This window comes from Anomaloglossus baeobatrachus, chromosome 7 (assembly GCF_048569485.1).
Source record: "Anomaloglossus baeobatrachus isolate aAnoBae1 chromosome 7, aAnoBae1.hap1, whole genome shotgun sequence".
Classification (NCBI taxonomy): domain Eukaryota; kingdom Metazoa; phylum Chordata; class Amphibia; order Anura; family Aromobatidae; genus Anomaloglossus; species Anomaloglossus baeobatrachus.
Window position 1 is genome coordinate 282,710,173 of NC_134359.1, and position 17,512 is coordinate 282,727,684.

Consider the following 17,512-nt stretch of genomic DNA (forward strand, 5'->3'; position numbering starts at 1 on the left):
AGGGGCAGTATTATAGTAGTTATATTCTTGTACATAGGGGCAGTATTATAGTAGTTATATTCTTGTACATAGGGGCAGTATTATAGTAGTTATATTCTTGTACATAGGGGCAGTATTATAGTAGTTATATTCTTGTATATAGGGGGCAGTATTATAGTAGTTATATTCTTGTATATAGGGGGCAGTATTATAGTAGTTATATTCTTGTACATAGGGGCAGTATTATAGTAGTTATATTCTTGTACATAGGAGCAGTATTATAGTAGTTATATTCTTGTACATAGGGGCAGTATTATAGTAGTTATATTCTTGTATATAGGGGGCAGTATTATAGTAGTTATATTCTTGTACATAGGGGCAGTATTATAGTAGTTATATTCTTGTACATAGGAGCAGTGTTATAGTAGTTATATTCTTGTACATAGGGGCAGTATTATAGTAGTTATATTCTTGTACATAGTGGGCAGTATTATAGTAGTTATATTCTTGTACATAGGGGGCAGTATTATAGTAGATATATTCTTGTACATAGGGGGCAGTATTATAGTAGTTATATTCTTGTACATAGGGGGCAGTATTATAGTACTTATATTCTTGTACATAGAGGCCAGTATTATAGTAGTTATAATCTTGTAAATAGGGGCAGTATTATAGTAGTTATATTCTTGTATATAGGGGCGGTATTATAGTAGTTATATTCTTGTAAATAGGGGCAGTATTATAGTAGTTATATTCTTGTACATAGGAGCAGTATTATAGTAGTTATATTCTTGTACATAGGAGCAGTATTATAGTAGTTATATTCTTGTACATAGGGGCAGTATTATAGTAGTTATATTCTTGTACAATGGGGGCAGTATTATAGTAGTTATATTCTTGTACATAGGGGCAGTATTATAGTAGTTATATTCTTGTGCATAGGGGCAGTATTATAGTAGTTATATTCTTGTACATAGGGGTCAGTATTATAGTAGTTATATTCTTGTACATAGGGGCAGTATTATAGTAGTTATATTCTTGTACATAGGAGCAGTATTATAGTAGTTATATTCTTGTACATAGGGGCAGTATTATAGTAGTTATATTCTTGTAAATAGGGGCAGTATTATAGTAGTTATATTCTTGTACATAGGAGCAGTATTATAGTAGTTATATTCTTGTACATAGGGGCAGTATTATAGTAGTTATATTCTTGTACAATGGGGGCAGTATTATAGTAGTTATATTCTTGTACATAGGGGCAGTATTATAGTAGTTATATTCTTGTGCATAGGGGCAGTATTATAGTAGTTATATTCTTGTACATAGGGGTCAGTATTATAGTAGTTATATTCTTGTACATAGGGGCAGTATTATAGTAGTTATATTCTTGTACATAGGGGGCAGTATTATAGTAGTTATAATCTTGTACATAGGGGCGGTATTATAGTAGTTATATTCTTGTAAATAGGGGCAGTATTATAGTAGTTATATTCTTGTACATAGGGGGCAGTATTATAGTAGTTATATTCTTGTATATAGGGGCGGTATTATAGTAGTTATATTCTTGTAAATAGGGGCAGTATTATAGTAGTTATATTCTTGTACATAGGGGCAGTATTATAGTAGTTATATTCTTGTATATAGGGGGCGGTATTATAGTAGTTATATTCTTGTACATAGGGGGCGGTATTATAGTAGTTATAATCTTGTACATAGGGGCGGTATTATAGTAGTTATATTCTTGTAAATAGGGGCAGTATTATAGTAGTTATATTCTTGTACATAGGGGCAGTATTATAGTAGTTATATTCTTGTACATAGGGGCAGTATTATAGTAGTTATATTCTTGTACATAGGGGGCGGTATTATAGTAGTTATATTCTTGTATATAGGGAGCAGTATTATAGTAGTTATATTCTTGTACATAGGGGCAGTATTATAGTAGTTATATTCTTGTATATAGGGGATAGTATTATAGTAGTTATATTCTTGTACAATGGGGGCAGTATTATAGTAGTTATATTCTTGTATATAGGGAGCAGTATTATAGTAGTTATATTCTTGTATATAGGGGATAGTATTATAGTAGTTATATTCTTGTACAATAGGGGCAGTATTATAGTAGTTATATTCTTGTACAATGGGGGCAGTATTAGGGTATGTGCGCACGTTGCTTTTTACCTGCTTTTTACCTGCTTTTTTGCTGCTTTTTCTTCTGCGCTGTTTAATGCCAAAATGGATGTGTTCTTCTATTCAAGCAAAGTCTATGGGAATTTGGGTTTCTTGTTCACACTATGTTGTTCAAAATGCAGCCTTTTTGTGGCAGAACTTTGGTCAAAAACTCAGCTTTTCAAAGAAGCAACATGTCAATTGTTTTTGCCATTTGGGTTTTGCACTGCAAAGCTGAGTTTTTGACCAAAGTTCTGCCACAAAAAGGCTGCATTTTGAACAACATAGTGTGAACAAGAAACCCAAATTCCCATAGACTTTGCTTGAATAGAAGAACACATCCATTTTGGCATTAAACAGCGCAGAAGAAAAAGCAGCAAAAAAGCAGGTAAAAAGCAGGTAAAAAGCAACGTGCGCACATACCCTTATAGTAGTTATATTCTTGTGCATAGGGGCAGTATTATAGTAGTTATATTCTTGTATATAGGGGATTGTATTATAGTAGTTATATTCTTGTACAATGGGGGCAGTATTATAGTAGTTATATTCTTGTGCATAGGGGCAGTATACAGCTATGTCTCCATGATAAGTGATCCCATTGATGATATATGGCTGGGATTTTGTCGTACAAAGGAGACGTATGTATTGTCCTGCCGCATCCTTTATGGCCGTTCTTGTCCGCAGCGCAGGTAATGTGAGAGGATGAAGATGTCACTCACAGATAAGTGACTCAGGTGTCCGAGTGTTACTATTCATTAGGAGGGAATTTAATATTGCCGCACAGTAATGCACTAGAGCAGGGAGCAAAGACAGCATTGAATTATGGCAAATCACCCAGCTGCAATCACCCTAACCTGCTTGTTGACAGTTTCCATATGTACTGTATATATATATACATATATAAATATCTATAATATATTATATAATACATAATTATTATATATAATATACTTATTATATGTTATATAATATTTTATAATTATTATATATAATTATAACTATTTATATATATATATATATATATATATATATATATATATATATATATATATATATATATACAAACAAATATAAATTGCAGAGATATTATAACAAGAGAGGTCCTAGCCGTTGATAACTTTAGTTTTGGTTATATAGTTTACAGACCCAACCTGAGGCCCAGTGCTGCCTCTGCTGCTGCCTGCATCCTAGTCTTGTCGATAGACGATCGATTACAAAGTCTGGAGTTCGACTCTCGATTTAGAAGCCTGAATCCAGCGTCTGCTTCATGACTCGATTGGTCGGCGCTTGACTTTAGACGTTCGAACACCTCGGCGTTCTATTGGACGGCCTGTAGACGTTTCCTCCGCTCTTCTTCCGGGTGTACCAAGATGGCCGCCCCCAGTGGTCCCGCTCGTGTGTCCAGCTGAAGGGGATTTTTGTGGTTATGGTGTGATGACTGCAGTGAATCCACAGTGACCCGTGTAAGTGAGTGTATACCTGTGTGTTATTATGGGCTGTAGTGGGTCCACACTTCTCGGGAGGTCTGTTTCTCATCTGTGACAGTTTCTATAGAGACTGATAATGTCAACACCTCAGAATGTATGTGTCACTGCAGGAAGCTGAGTGAGCTATGAGGGGCTGTTTGCAAGGATTTCACCCTGGAGAGATTATTTTTACTTTCTTCGGTGGTTAACCCCTTTAAGTAGGCAGCCATTTTCCTTCCCTTCTTTCATGAACTCTATCTATATCTATATCTATATATATATACATACACACACACACACACACACACACACACACACACACACACACACACACACACAGTGAGTGTGTATATATATATATGTATATATATACTGGCAATGGCAGGCGGTGCACACACTACAAAGAATCAGAAGTATGCAGCCACATAGGGTGGGTATTATATATATATATATATATATATATATATATATATATGAACACCCTATGTACACGTGTGTGTATGTATGTATGTGTGTGTGTATATATATATATATATATATATAATCACACCCTAATATAGGATCATTGCAGACTTTTATACAGATGACTGGACAACCCCTTTAAATAATTTGTATATTTGCATTGATAAGAACCTTTATGGTTCCTGCAATACTAAATGTTTTTTCTTTATTGTCTGTAGATTTAAATTTGCAACGGGATGATTCTAACTTTTTGCATGTTTGCATTCCTTTTAAGGGACTTGAACCCTTAAGGTTTTTATTACTGGTACTATATACTACAGTAGACATTCTGAAACTCAGCCGGGTGTAAAGTTGGTGGTCACCCGGCCGCCATGGCAGTGCACCAGCTGATGGGCATCAGAGCGGCCAAGTCCTGCGATTGTGCCACTTAAATGCCCCTGCCACAGACTGACTGTATAATTTTATATATATATATATATATATATATATATATATAGGGATTACCCTATGTAAATTAATTACAGCCCCTGTAATCCTTTCTCTGACATTGGACTTCCTTTTACATCCAATGTCAGGTTCCCATATATGACACGGTCTCAGGAGCTGAGCCTGCACCATATGCAGAATATTACAGCTGTGCTGCACAGGCGTCATCTGCTCGTACAGCAGCCGCTCAGCCCTGAAGTGCAGTAGTCAATGTGTGACAGTCGCATTTAGTGTGTGTGGCCCCAGAAGGCATTCATTATGGCTCCTGTAAAGACCAGCCTCAGTGTAGAATTGCAGCTCAGCTTTTCTTAGTGATCGATGCTGAGATGCAATACCAGGTACAATCAGGTGTGGCGCCTTTTTTATTGGATCAAATCATAAATATTTTTCCAGTCCCGGAAAGCCCCTTTAAGCATTGCTGATAGGGGAGATCAACATGTCCATTTGATCTAATAGGGTAATGATGAGACAGCAGAGTTGTGGTGGGAGTTGGCGTGTGTGCGGCGGAGGGGGGGTGTGTGTGTGTGTGTCTGAATTTTGTACAGTGGCAGTGTCTGCTTTCCTATGGTGGAGGGGGTGGTCTGCTTGCTTATGGTGGTGGTGGTGGGCTTTGGCTCTGCAGTAGTGTCTGCTTTCCTATGGTGGGGGAGTGGTCTGCTTTCTTATGGCGGGGGGTCTGCGGCTCTGCAGTAGGGTCTGCCCTGGTTGCTGTGATCGTAGTACATACAGTGCGCCGTGCACTAACCTGCCCTGTGTTTTTCTCCTTCTCCAGCATGGACTTTCTTTGGCTTTTCATCTGCTATCTCATTTTCCTCATTCTCGGAGTTTCCACTTTCTGCTTCTTCTCTGGACGATCCACCCGTGGACTGGACGTCGCCCTCTGCAGAGCCGAGCAGGTGAGACACCCCCTTCTTCCGGCGCCTCCCACTGACTGTATTTTTTTGGGCTGCAGTAGTGACGTTCCGGACTGTGGTCAGTGACTGGCTGCAGCGGTCACATGTCTGTACAGCAAGAACCGGCTCTGTACAATCTGTTCTGGTCATATAGATATGTGACCGCTGCAGCCAATCACTCACAATACCAGTGAGCTGCAGTTAATCACAGTGAATTTTATCCCCCCCCCCATGAAGGAGCCCAGCAGTCCGCCGAGCGCTTCTGATCCTTTAAGTGATTACTCGGACCCCTCTGATTAAAACGTCTGACGCATCACAAAGTTTTATGTAACCCTTTACATTCACCCCATGTGTTTTGTTTTATCTCAGGTCATTTCCCGCTTGTCCCCATTTTGGCTTCAGAGATGTATCGGCCGCTGCTTCCACACCAGGTAAGAGACACAGTCCTCCTCAAATCCCACATTTAAACCCAGATATTATTAAATAGTTAAAGGGATCATCCATTTTTGCACAATTGATTGTAAAATGTCCTTTAAAGGGTTATTCCCCGTTTCATAAATGGATATTATCACATAGTACTTGTACATACAAACAGTTTTGCAATTTATTTCCTGATTAAAATGTTTAGCCGTTCTTGAGATATTAACATTTTTAATAACATCTCGTTGCCTTGGTAACCGACCACCGCTGCTAGGCTACAGAACATGGACAGTACTTACAAGCTGGGTTCTGTTGAGCTTGTAAGCCAGCCAGGACCGCCCTTATTATTTCCTAATCCTGGCCAGCTTCAGCAGGAGGTTTGCAAGTTAGACCGCAGCGGTGGTCGGTCTCCTAGGCAACAAGTTGTAAACATAAAAAGTGTTAATATCTCAAGAACGGCTGCAAATTTTAATAAGCAATGAATTGCAAAAGTGCTTGAATTTACAAGCTCTATGCCATAACAAAAATCCATCTATGAAGATGGGAATAACCCTTTAAGGCGTCATGTATATTGCCTCTGCACAGCAGTGAAATAATCTTCCCTATGAGCAATACTAAAGGGGGTCATACAGGAATATAAAAAATGGCCACTTTCTTATAGAAACAGCGCCACTCCTGTCCCCTGGTTGTGTGTGGTATTGCAGTTCAGCCCCAGAGTAGACAATTACTGGGTTGATGGTATTTTTGTAATCTTCTGTCACTTTAATACGCTCGCTGTGCATCAGGACATGCTGGGAGTTGTAGTATCACAGCAGTGATGAGTTGCAGACTGCTAGTTTAGAGCAAAAAATAAAAAAAATAAATAAAATAAATCTTTATTTTTATATAACGTTAACATATTCCGCAGCGCTTCACATACATCAGGAACGCTGTCCCCATTGGGGCTCCCAATCTAAGGTCCCTATCTGTATGTCTTTGGAGTGTGGGAGGAAACCGGAGAACCCGGAGGAAACCCACGCAAACACGGGGAGAACATACAAACTCCTTGCAGATGGTGTCCTTGGTGGGATTCGAACCCAGGACCCCAGCGCTGCAAGACTGCAGTGCTAACCACTGAGCCACCACAAGACTGCAGTGCTAACCACTGAGCCACCACAAGACTGCAGTGCTAACCACTGAGCCACCACAAGACTGCAGTGCTAACCACTGAGCCACCACAAGACTGCAGTGCTAACCACTGAGCCACCACAAGACTGCAGTGCTAACCACTGAGCCACCACAAGACTGCAGTGCTAACCACTGAGCCACCACAAGACTGCAGTGCTAACCACTGAGCCACCACAAGACAACAGTGCTAACCAATGAGCCACCACAAGACTACAGTGCTAACCACTGAGCCACCACAAGACCACTGAGCCACCGTGCCGCCCTAGAGCAGAGCAATGATCGGGGTATAGAGGCGATATGTGGACCGTTGCTTGTCTGTGCATTTTGTCATTTTGATTGCTCCCCCTCGGATTTTAGGAGCGGTGCTTTTGTGGTCCTGCACCTGGTCCTGGACTCGCTGGTGTTTGCAGAATACACCTGGGAGGTTCTGGACTACAGCCTGGAGCTGGAGATCAACTGGATCCTGGTTTTCTTGCCGTACGTCCTGATCTCCGTGAATCTTTACTACTTCTACAAATGCTGCACGTCCGACCCAGGTAAGAGGACGTGGACACACAGGGCGGAGAAGTCTGCCACATGGGGGTCCTAGGACCCCCTGCTCTGGAGGAAGATGCGGGCACCAGCAATGGGACCTGCATCATATAGTGGGGTCATATCTAAAGTTGGAATACCCCTTTTAAGATTTTTGTTTTTTTTTTTCTAGGAAAAGTCACCAAACAGAATGAAGAATTGTATACCCGGGTGTATGAATATGACGAGATCCTGTTCCATCACAGCAATAAGTGTGCAACGTGTCACCTGCTGAAACCGGCACGCTCCAAACACTGCGGTGAGTCCAGGTTATATTTAAAGGGGTTCTCCAGAATTCAATAAACATGGACGCTTCCTTCCAGAAACAGAGCTTCACCCGTCCTTGGGTTGCGTCTGGTTTCATTGCTCAGGATGAAGCTGTAATACCACACTCGACCTGTAGACAGATGTGGCACTGTTTTTGGAAGTAGACTATTTTATTAAAGGGATTGGCCACCTTTGGGGACATTTTTGTTTTATATTTAAATGCTAAAAATAATTTATTCCATTAATAATGTTGCACCGTTTGGCTTTTACAAACTTTCGGTTTACTGCACATTCAGCTTTGATGTGGTCTGTGGTTATATTCAGCTGAGATCAGGAAGGAGCTCACTAATAGTGTCTCAGTTAACTCGTTCTGCAGCCAGCAATAGATGGTACAATACAGAGACTATAGAAAGCAAACTGTGCAACATTTTTTTAATAAATCAAATGGCAAAAATGATTTAGTCCAGTTACATGCATTTTAGTTTAAAAAAAATGTGTCGTCCCCCCCCCCTCTCTAAAGGGACACCCCCTTTAATATTAGTCATGTTTTTATTGTTAAACACACTTAGAGGTTGTGTCATCCCATTGCCTCCTATATTAATTGAGGCAGAGCACAATGGATGGAAGTGCTGGAGAGCCATAGATCTCCTCTGGAGTGTCCTCTACTGGTGATATTTGGTACTACATGTAGTTATTATATGGACAGATCAGGTATATGGCAGCGAGGGTCGCCATGGTTAAGTCGTCCTCTATGGCATCCAGTAGCCTGGCGAGTGGTCTAATTTATGCCGGAAAAGCATCAGCCCTTATTTTCCGCAGGCGGTGTACAAACTTATACCCAACTTATAAGCTCCTTTTCCGTTCGCTATGGGTACAGGCACACGTCTTTTTCGGGCAGGTCCAATCCAAAAACTCCCGAAAAACGGCTTCTAAAATACTGAAAATAATGAATGTGTGTAACCAGACCCTTTAAGTACCGACCTATACCTGAAAGTCGGTATGTACGCGGATGATGAGCTGCTATATGTCACCCACCCGACACAGGACTCGTATTTTTGGCCTAAGTTGTTCAGATGATGGCTTCGTGTTCACGGACTAAATGCTTGAAAAAATAATAAAAATAAAATAAAGCTACTTTCATATTTCGGATGGGACGCTCCCGGTTAGGTTTTTTAGGGATTCCATAGGAATCAGCTGTATAACATCCAATTTTTACGGATACATTGAAATTCCGTATTCCTGTCATAAAACCTGATGTTGATGCTAATGGGAGCATCAAGTCCTCCTATTTAGTCATTAACCCCTCGTAAAAAAAAAAAAAAATTGGCAGAATGGCTTCCCCCCATTTTTATTTTTTTGTACCAGTTTTCTGTACATTATGTATTAAAGTGAATGGTATTGCTTTATCTGTAAATCTCATCCTGCAAAATAAAATTCCCTCAACAGCCTTGTAGACCCCCAAAAATATAAAGTTATGGCGCATGAAAAAAAAAACCCATGCAAATATGACTGGGTGCCTAAATGGTTAATAATAAAAAACAACTTTTTAATGTTTTAATGTTTTTTTTTAAATATACTTTATATAACCAAATAAAAATTTGTTTAAAATAAAAAAAAAATAAACTAAATTAAATTTACATTTTTTTAGATATTAAATTACACAATTATACATTTTTTTAAACAACAAATTAAATGTTTTTTAATTTTTTAGTTAATTATATTCAAATTTTATATATAAATTTTAAAATTTAAGAATTATGTACTGTTTCTTTAATTTGGAAAAAATTACAGAACTTTTCATTTTTTTAAATTAAAAAAAATACAGTACATAATTAATAAATTTAAAATGTATATATTTTAAATTTGAATAAAAATATATATAATTTTAATTAAAAATTAAATTTAATTTGTTAAACAAATGTATAATTTGTGTAATTTTTTTTAACTTTTAATAATGTTTTCGTTATTTAAAAAAGTTTTTTTTAAAACAAGTATACATTAATATTTTTTCGGATATATAATTTTTTTTTTTTAAATAACTAAAAAAAGTTTAATTTTTATTTTATTTATTTAGCTATAAAAAAAAAAAATTATAATACTAAAACTGTCGGATTGCTGAAGTCCAGGCAGCCTAGTAGGGTTTCTTATCATGTCCAATGTAAGTTTAAGACTAGAGAGTTCCCCTTTAGTTTCTCTCCTTGTAGCGCTCTGGTTTACTCTTTCCCCCCCTGCAGGTGTGTGTGGGAACTGCATCCAGAGGTTCGACCATCACTGTGTTTGGGTGAACAATTGCATCGGAGCCCTGAATATCCGCCACTTCTTACTGTACCTGCTGAGCCTGACGGTGACGGCCGCCTGCTTGGCTGCGGTCATTACAGCCTTCCTCCTGCAGGTGGTGCTGCTCTCACACATGATGACTGCGGCCTACGTGGACAGCCGCGGGCAGCAGGAGATCGCCAGCTTGGCTTATGTTATACAGGTGTGTATGAGACCTGCAGAAAAAAGGGGGAAGAAGTTCAGATAAACCCAAAATAGCGAAATTAACCGATCGCTGTAATTTATTTTAATGCTGCTGCCAATCACTGACTGCAGCATTTAAATTACACAATGAAGGGTTGTCCTGGTGGCCGGGCTCAATAGGATAACACCATTCTAAGGCTATGCTCACACACTTCTTATTTCCTTCCCAGCACCTGTTCCTGACTTTTCCGAGGATCATCTTCACCCTGGGATTCCTGTTCCTCCTCATATTCTTCTTGGGGGGCTACACCTGCTTCCTCTGGTACTTGTCCATCACTAACCGGACCACCAATGAGTGGTACAAAGCCTGGAGGGTCTCGGCGTCTCCTAGAGGCTACTCAAGGGGAATTCTGAGCAACTTGAAAGAAATATTCCAACCTTACACCCGTTATCAGAAGGAGAGATGAGCGATGGCGTCTGCACCGCGGAGACTGGAGCCGAAGGGTTACCTGTCCACTGTGGGGGTCCGGGCCATAGCGTCCTATAATGACCCCAGCTTTGTATAGAAGCCATCAATCCTTGTAAGGGTTAAAGGGAACCTTCCATTTACTAGATTGAAAGAACCAGCAGCATAAATACTGTGACGATTTTCTAACCTACTTATATTAAATAGAAAAGGCTGTGTTGCTGCACAAACTTCCCACTAGAGGGCGATCTATACATGGCTTTCATTTACCTGAACAGGAAAAAACATACAGAATACACCAGCAGGGGGCACAAACGGCACCCTAACTGTTTTGCTGGGGCTGAACCAGTCTCCTTCCCCCTCTGGCAGCCTAGTTCCTTCTTTGCTCTCCAGAAGGACTGTATACTGCCATGCTCTGGTCCCAACAAGCAAGCAGAAAACTTTTTGTTGGCTGCCCTGCTGTGCAAAGCCTGGCTGTGGGGAGAGGGACTGAGCATGTGCGACCACCAGGACTTCACTCATTAGGTGGATGGTCAGTTATACAATCTGGACACTAGATGGCGCTATATGTATATATTTTTTAACAGCACTGTGAATTATGCAACAGATGTATTTAATGTTTGGACAATGCCTTTTGTGTTTTTTTTTTTAATGTGATAAATCCATATGGAGTAATGCATGACCCCAGTAACATCTCATTTATAAGGTACATGAATGTTGCAGTATAAGACTCCAAAGTAATACTCTAACTGTTCCATTTTGATTTTATTTTCTACGTGGTGCAAATCTCAGGGGTCAGCTGATATTTGGTGAGATATAGTAAGGGCAGCAGCAGTAGATGGTACATACCTGCCATCCATGGTATCACCGTACACTGAAGATTGAGATACCAGCAGTGGGTAAGGGTAAAATCCTAAAAGGGAAGACTTTTCTGAAAAGTTGGCACTGCTCGGTACTGGTAACTAGTGATGAGCGGGCACTACCATGCTCGGGTGCTCAGTACTCGTAACTAGTGATGAGCGGGCACTACCATGCTCAGGTGCTCAGTACTCGTAACTAGTGATGAGCGGGCACTACCATGCTCGGGTGCTCAGTACTCGTAACTAGTGATGAGCGGGCACTACCATGCTCGGGTGCTCAGTACTCGTAACTAGTGATGAGCGGGCACTACCATGCTCGGGTGCTCAGTACTCGTAACTAGTGATGAGCGGGCACTACCATGCTCGGGTGCTCAGTACTGGTAACTAGTGATGAGCGGGCACTACCATGCTCGGGTGCTCAGTACTGGTAACTAGTGATGAGCGGGCAATACCATGCTCAGGTGCTCAGTACTGGTAACTAGTGATGAGCGGGCACTACCATGCTCAGGTGCTCAGTACTCGTAACTAGTGATGAGCGGGCAATACCATGCTCAGGTGCTCAGTACTCGTAACTAGTGATGAGCGGGCACTACAATGCTCGGGTGCTCGGTACTCGTAACTAATGATGAGCGGGCACTACCATGCTCAGGTGCTCAGTACTGGTAACTAGTGATGAGCGGGCACTACCATGCTCGGGTGCTCAGTACTCGTAACTAGTGATGAGCGGGCACTACCATGCTCGGGTGCTCAGTACTCGTAACTAGTGATGAGAGAGCAATACCATGCTCGGGTGCGCTGTACTCGTAACTAGTGATGAGCGGGCACTACCATGCTCGGGTGCTCAGTACTCGTAACTAGTGATGAGCGGGCACTACCATGCTCGGGTGCTCAGTACTCGTAACTAGTGATGAGCGGGCACTACCATGCTCGGGTGCTCAGTACTGGTAACTAGTGATGAGCGGGCACTACAATGCTCGGGTGCTCGGTACTCGTAACTAATGATGAGCGGGCACTACCATGCTCAGGTGCTCAGTACTGGTAACTAGTGATGAGCGAGCACTACCATGCTCAGGTGCGCTGTACTCGTAACTAGTGATGAGCGGGCACTACCATGCTCAGGTGCTCAGTACTCGTAACTAGTGATGAGCGGGCACTACAATGCTCGGGTGCTCGGTACTCGTAACTAATGATGAGCGGGCACTACCATGCTCTGTACTCATGTACAGAGTATAATGAAAGTCAATGGAAAACGAGCATTTCTTTTTCGCTCCTAATTGGGAGACCCAGACAATTGGGTGTATAGCTATTGCCTCCGGAGGCCACACAAAGTATTACACTTAAAAGTGTAAGGCCCCTCCCCTTCCGGCTATACACCCCCAGTGGGATCACTGGCTCACCAGTTTTGTGCTTTGTGCGAAGGAGGCAACACATCCACGCATAGCTCCACTGTTTAGTCAGCAGCAGCTGCTGACTATGTCGGATGGAAGAAAAGAGGGCCCATACAGGGCTCCCAGCATGCTCCCTTCTCACCCCACTTCATGTCGGAGGTGTTTGTTAAGGTTGAGGTACCCATTGCGGGTACGGAGGCTGGAGCCCACATGCTGCTTCCTTCCCCATCCCTTTTTACAGGGCTCTGGGTGAAGTGGGATTCTATCGGTCTCCAGGCACTGAGACAGTGCTCCATCCACAGCCCCTGGTATCTGCTGGACATGGAGCGGAGTATCTTCAGGGACATGGCCCTGCTACATGGAGGTACTCTGTGTCCCTGTGGGGACCGCGCAGACACACGGCAGCACTGCTGGGTGTGTTAGTGCGCCAGGGACAGCGGCGCTGTCCGCACTAGTGCCATCGCACACCACAGCGTTGCTGGGTGTGTTAGTGTATTGGGTGACTACTGCGCTAACCGCCGCTGCCATTTTTATTTAAGGCGCCGCTGGGATTTGTGGTGCGCCGGGGACTTCCGCGCCGGCCAGCACTGATATGCCGGCCGCGCTTATTAACTCGAGTCCCCGGCTTCTGGGCCTAGTCTCCCTTCGTTACCGCCCACAGGCCTGACAGTCAGGGTAGGGGCGTGACGCTGCATAGCACAGCAGCGCTGAGAGCTGGAGTATGTTTTGCATACTCCACCCCTCTCACTGTGTGCACTGTGAAACCGGATTCCCGCACTCTCAGGCACGCCCACGGCTTCCTTCTCTACAAGGACGCCGGCAGCCATTAGTGTCAGTTTCTGTACGATACAGAGACAAGTGTGGAAGACCCTGGCATTCTGATAGTCACACAATCGCTGCAACAGGCGTTAAGCAGCACCTGTGGTGCTAACCCCACTAGTGCAGAAGTGCACTTATAGATATGCTTGTACTATATACATTGCACTGTTTGGTCGCACGTTGTATATACCCTCCTGGATTATGCGGAGGAGTTATCAGCATATTCTCTGTGTAAAACAAAGGTGCAGAACCACATGTTTTTCTATGCAGCCGGTACAGCATGTACGGCTATACGGCCGGCAGGTTACATAGACCCCCATTATATCCAACTCAGCCGGAGTCTCTGCTAATGGCCAGAGGATGAGGACGGTGTCTGCAGTATTTACTGACAGATTTTCTGAGACTATGGCTATGATACTAGAAGCCTAGCAGTCCGGACATGTCTCTCACAACATGGGCACTGTTGAATCATTGATCCATGGCCCCCCTCAGTGTGAACAACTAACAGCTCCGGGAATGTCACACGCATCCCAGAGTCACGGCTCTGCACAGACGTCAGTCCCAGACAGCCTAAGCGGGCTCACTATGAGCGGCCCTCGGTTTCATCAGGGTCCTAGCAGAAGGACTCTCTGTGTAATGAGGCGGAAGTAGCGGCTCAGGATTCTGATCCTGAGACCGCTCTCAATCTGGATACACCTAATGGTGACGCCATAGTGAATAATCTTATAGCGTCCATCAATAGAATGTTGGTTATTTCTCACCCAGCTCCTCCAGTGGAGGAGTCAGCTTCACGTATTTTTCTGGACCACTCTGCCTTCAGAGAGGCAGTCCAGGAACACCACACTTATCCAGATATGCGCTTCTCCAAACGGCTTAGGATACACGTTATCCCTGCCCCCTGACGTGGTCAAGGACTGGACCCAGTGTCCCAAGCGGCATCCTCCAATCTCCAGGCTTGTAGCTAGATCCATAGTTGCAGTGGGAGATGGAGCTGCACTTAAAGATGCCACTGACAGACAGATGGATCTCTGGTCTAAATCCATCTATGAGACTGTCGGCGCACCGTTGGCTCCAGCATTCTCACCCTTGGGGCACTCCAAGCTATTTCAGCTTGTCTTACACAGATTGACACGGTTACACGTACATCTGTGCCGCAGGTGGCATCCTTAACCTCTCAAATGTCTGCATTTGTTTCTTACGCGATTCAGGTTGCCCTAGACTCTGCGAACCGTACGGCAGTAGCCTCCGCTGCTCCGTGTTTTTAAGCAGAGCCTGGTCTGCTCGTTAAGTGAATGGAAGGCAGATTCTGCTTCCAAAAAAGGTTGCTTAACCAGTTGCCTTTTTCTGCTGACCGACTGTTTGGTGAGCGTTTGGATGTAACCATTAAACAGTCCAGGGGTAAGGATTCATCCTTTCCTCAGCCCGGACACAACAAACCCCAACAGAGCAGGAGGCAGTCGTGGTTTCGGTCTTTTCGAGGCTCGGGCAGGTCCCATTTTTCCTCGTCCAATGTGGACTCAAAAGGATCAGAGGAGCTCAGATTCTTGGCGGGCTCAGTCACGCCCAAAAAAGAGACAGTCTGAAAACCCGCTTCCAAGGCGGCTTCCTCATGACTTGCGGCCTCCTCTCTCCGCATCCTCGGTCGGTAGCAGGCTCACCCGCCTTGGCGATATTTAGCTGCCATAGGTCAATGACCGTTGGGTGTGAGACATTCTGTCTCACGGGTACAGGATAGAGCTCACTTCTCGTCCTCCAACTCGATTCTTCAGAACTTCTCCACCTCCCGGCCGAGCTGCTGCTCTTCTGCAAACAGGGTGCACTCTATAGGCAGAAAGAGTGATGACCCCCGTTCCTCTTCAGGAACAAGGTCACGGTTTTTACCCCAAATTATTTGCGGTGCCTATAAGAACGGGCCGTTCCGTCCCGTTCTGGATCTAAAACTGCTCAGCAAGCTCGTGGACACCAGGCGGTTCCGGATGGTATCCCTCCGCCATGTCATCGCCTCAATGTCCCAAGGACATTTCCTAGCATCATTAGGCATCAAGGATGCTTATCCACACGTGCCGATTGCTCCAGAGCACTAGCGTTTCTACGCTTCGTTATAGGAGACGAACACCTTCTGTTCGTAGCTCTACCTTCCGGCTAGCGACAGTCCCACTGGTCTTCGCCAAGGTCAGGGCAGCAGTAGTCCCAGTCCTGCACTCTCAGGGTCACTCTGTGATCCCATATTTAGACGATCTACTTGTCAAGGCACTCTCTTAGGAAACATGCCGACACTGCCCGAACGTTGCGCTGGAGACTCTCTAGAGTTTTGGGTGGATCATCAACTTTTTGAAGTCAGATCCGACCCCGACCCTATCGCTAACATATCTAGGCATGGAGTTTCATACTCTCTCAGCGATAGTGAAGCTTCCGCTAGACAAACAGCATTCACTACGGGCTGCAATCTCTTCTTTAAGAACCAGTCGCACACATTGAGACGCCTCATGCACTTCCTACGTAAGATGGTAGCAATGGAGGCAGTTCTTTTCGCGCAGTTTCATCTGCGTCCACTACAATGTGACATTCTCCGCCAATGGGACGGGGAGTCGACCTCCCTCAACAGAGTCGTCTTTCTTTCTCAGGCGGCCAAGGAATCTCTACGGTGGTGGCTTCTTCCCACCTCATGGTCAAAAAGAAGGTCCTTCCTATCCCCATCCTGGGCGATAGTTACGACAGACGCGAGTCTATCAGGGTGGGGAGCAGTTTTTCTCCACCACAGCGCTCAGGGTACGTGGACTCAGCAAGAGTCCACCCTTCAGATCGATGTTCTTGAACACAGAGCAGTGTATCTTGCCCTGCAAACCTTCCAACAGCAGCTGGACAGCAAGCAAATCCGACTTCAGTCGGACAACTCCACAGCGGTGGCATACATCAACCACCAAGGAAGAACGCGCAACCGGCAAGCCTTCCAGGAAGTCCGGCAGGTTCTGATGTGGGTGGAAGACACGGCATCCACCATATCCACAGTTCACATCCCAGGCGTGGAAAACTAGGAAGCTGACTTCCTAAGTCGCCGGGGTGTGGCCGAAAGGGTATGGTCTCTTCACCCGGACGGGTTTCAGGAGATCTGGCGCCGCTGACAGAGGCCGGACGTCGATCTAATGGCGTCACGGCACAACATCAATGTGCCAGCTTCATGGCACGGTTTCACAATCATCGAGCTCTGGCGGCAGACGCCTTAGTTCAGCATTGGTCGCAGTTCCAGCTACCTTATGTGCCACCTCTGGCATTGTTGCCCAGAGTGCTGCGCTAGATCAGGACCGACTGCGGCCGCGCCATCCTCGTCGCTACAGATTGGCCGAGGATGTTGTGGTTCCCGGTTCTGTGGTGCCTCACGGTAGGCTAACCGGGGGCACTACCAGACCAATCAGACTGGCTGTCTCAAGGGCCATTCTTCCATTTGAATTCTACGGCCCTCAACCTGATGGTGTGGCATTGAGTCCTGGAACCTAGTGTCGTCAGGATTACCTCAGGACGTGGTTGCCACCATGAGACAGGCTAGCATACCAACGTCCGCCAAGATTGACCACAGGACGTGGAAGATATTCTTATCTCGGTGCTCGGCGCAGGGTGTTTCTCCCTGGCCGGTTGCATC

At 44.1% G+C, this 17,512-nt stretch overlaps 1 protein-coding gene across 2 annotated transcripts; it reads left to right on the plus strand.

Annotated features, from left to right (window-relative positions):
* The first annotated feature begins 3,509 nt into the window (after window positions 1-3,509).
* ZDHHC4 (zDHHC palmitoyltransferase 4) lies at window positions 3,510-11,747 on the plus strand. Of its 2 annotated transcripts, none has more exons than XM_075319440.1 (7): window positions 3,510-3,618; window positions 5,338-5,461; window positions 5,828-5,889; window positions 7,403-7,581; window positions 7,749-7,874; window positions 10,117-10,361; window positions 10,573-11,747. In XM_075319440.1, the coding sequence occupies exons 2-7, from the start codon at window positions 5,339-5,341 to the stop codon at window positions 10,807-10,809; spliced, it is 972 nt and encodes a 323-aa protein (XP_075175555.1). In that variant the 5' UTR covers window positions 3,510-3,618; window position 5,338; the 3' UTR covers window positions 10,810-11,747. The 2 variants fall into 2 exon arrangements, with proteins under 2 accessions (XP_075175555.1, XP_075175556.1); XM_075319441.1 differs by having other exon boundaries at window positions 3,510-3,614.
* Window positions 11,748-17,512: the final 5,765 nt, after the last annotated feature.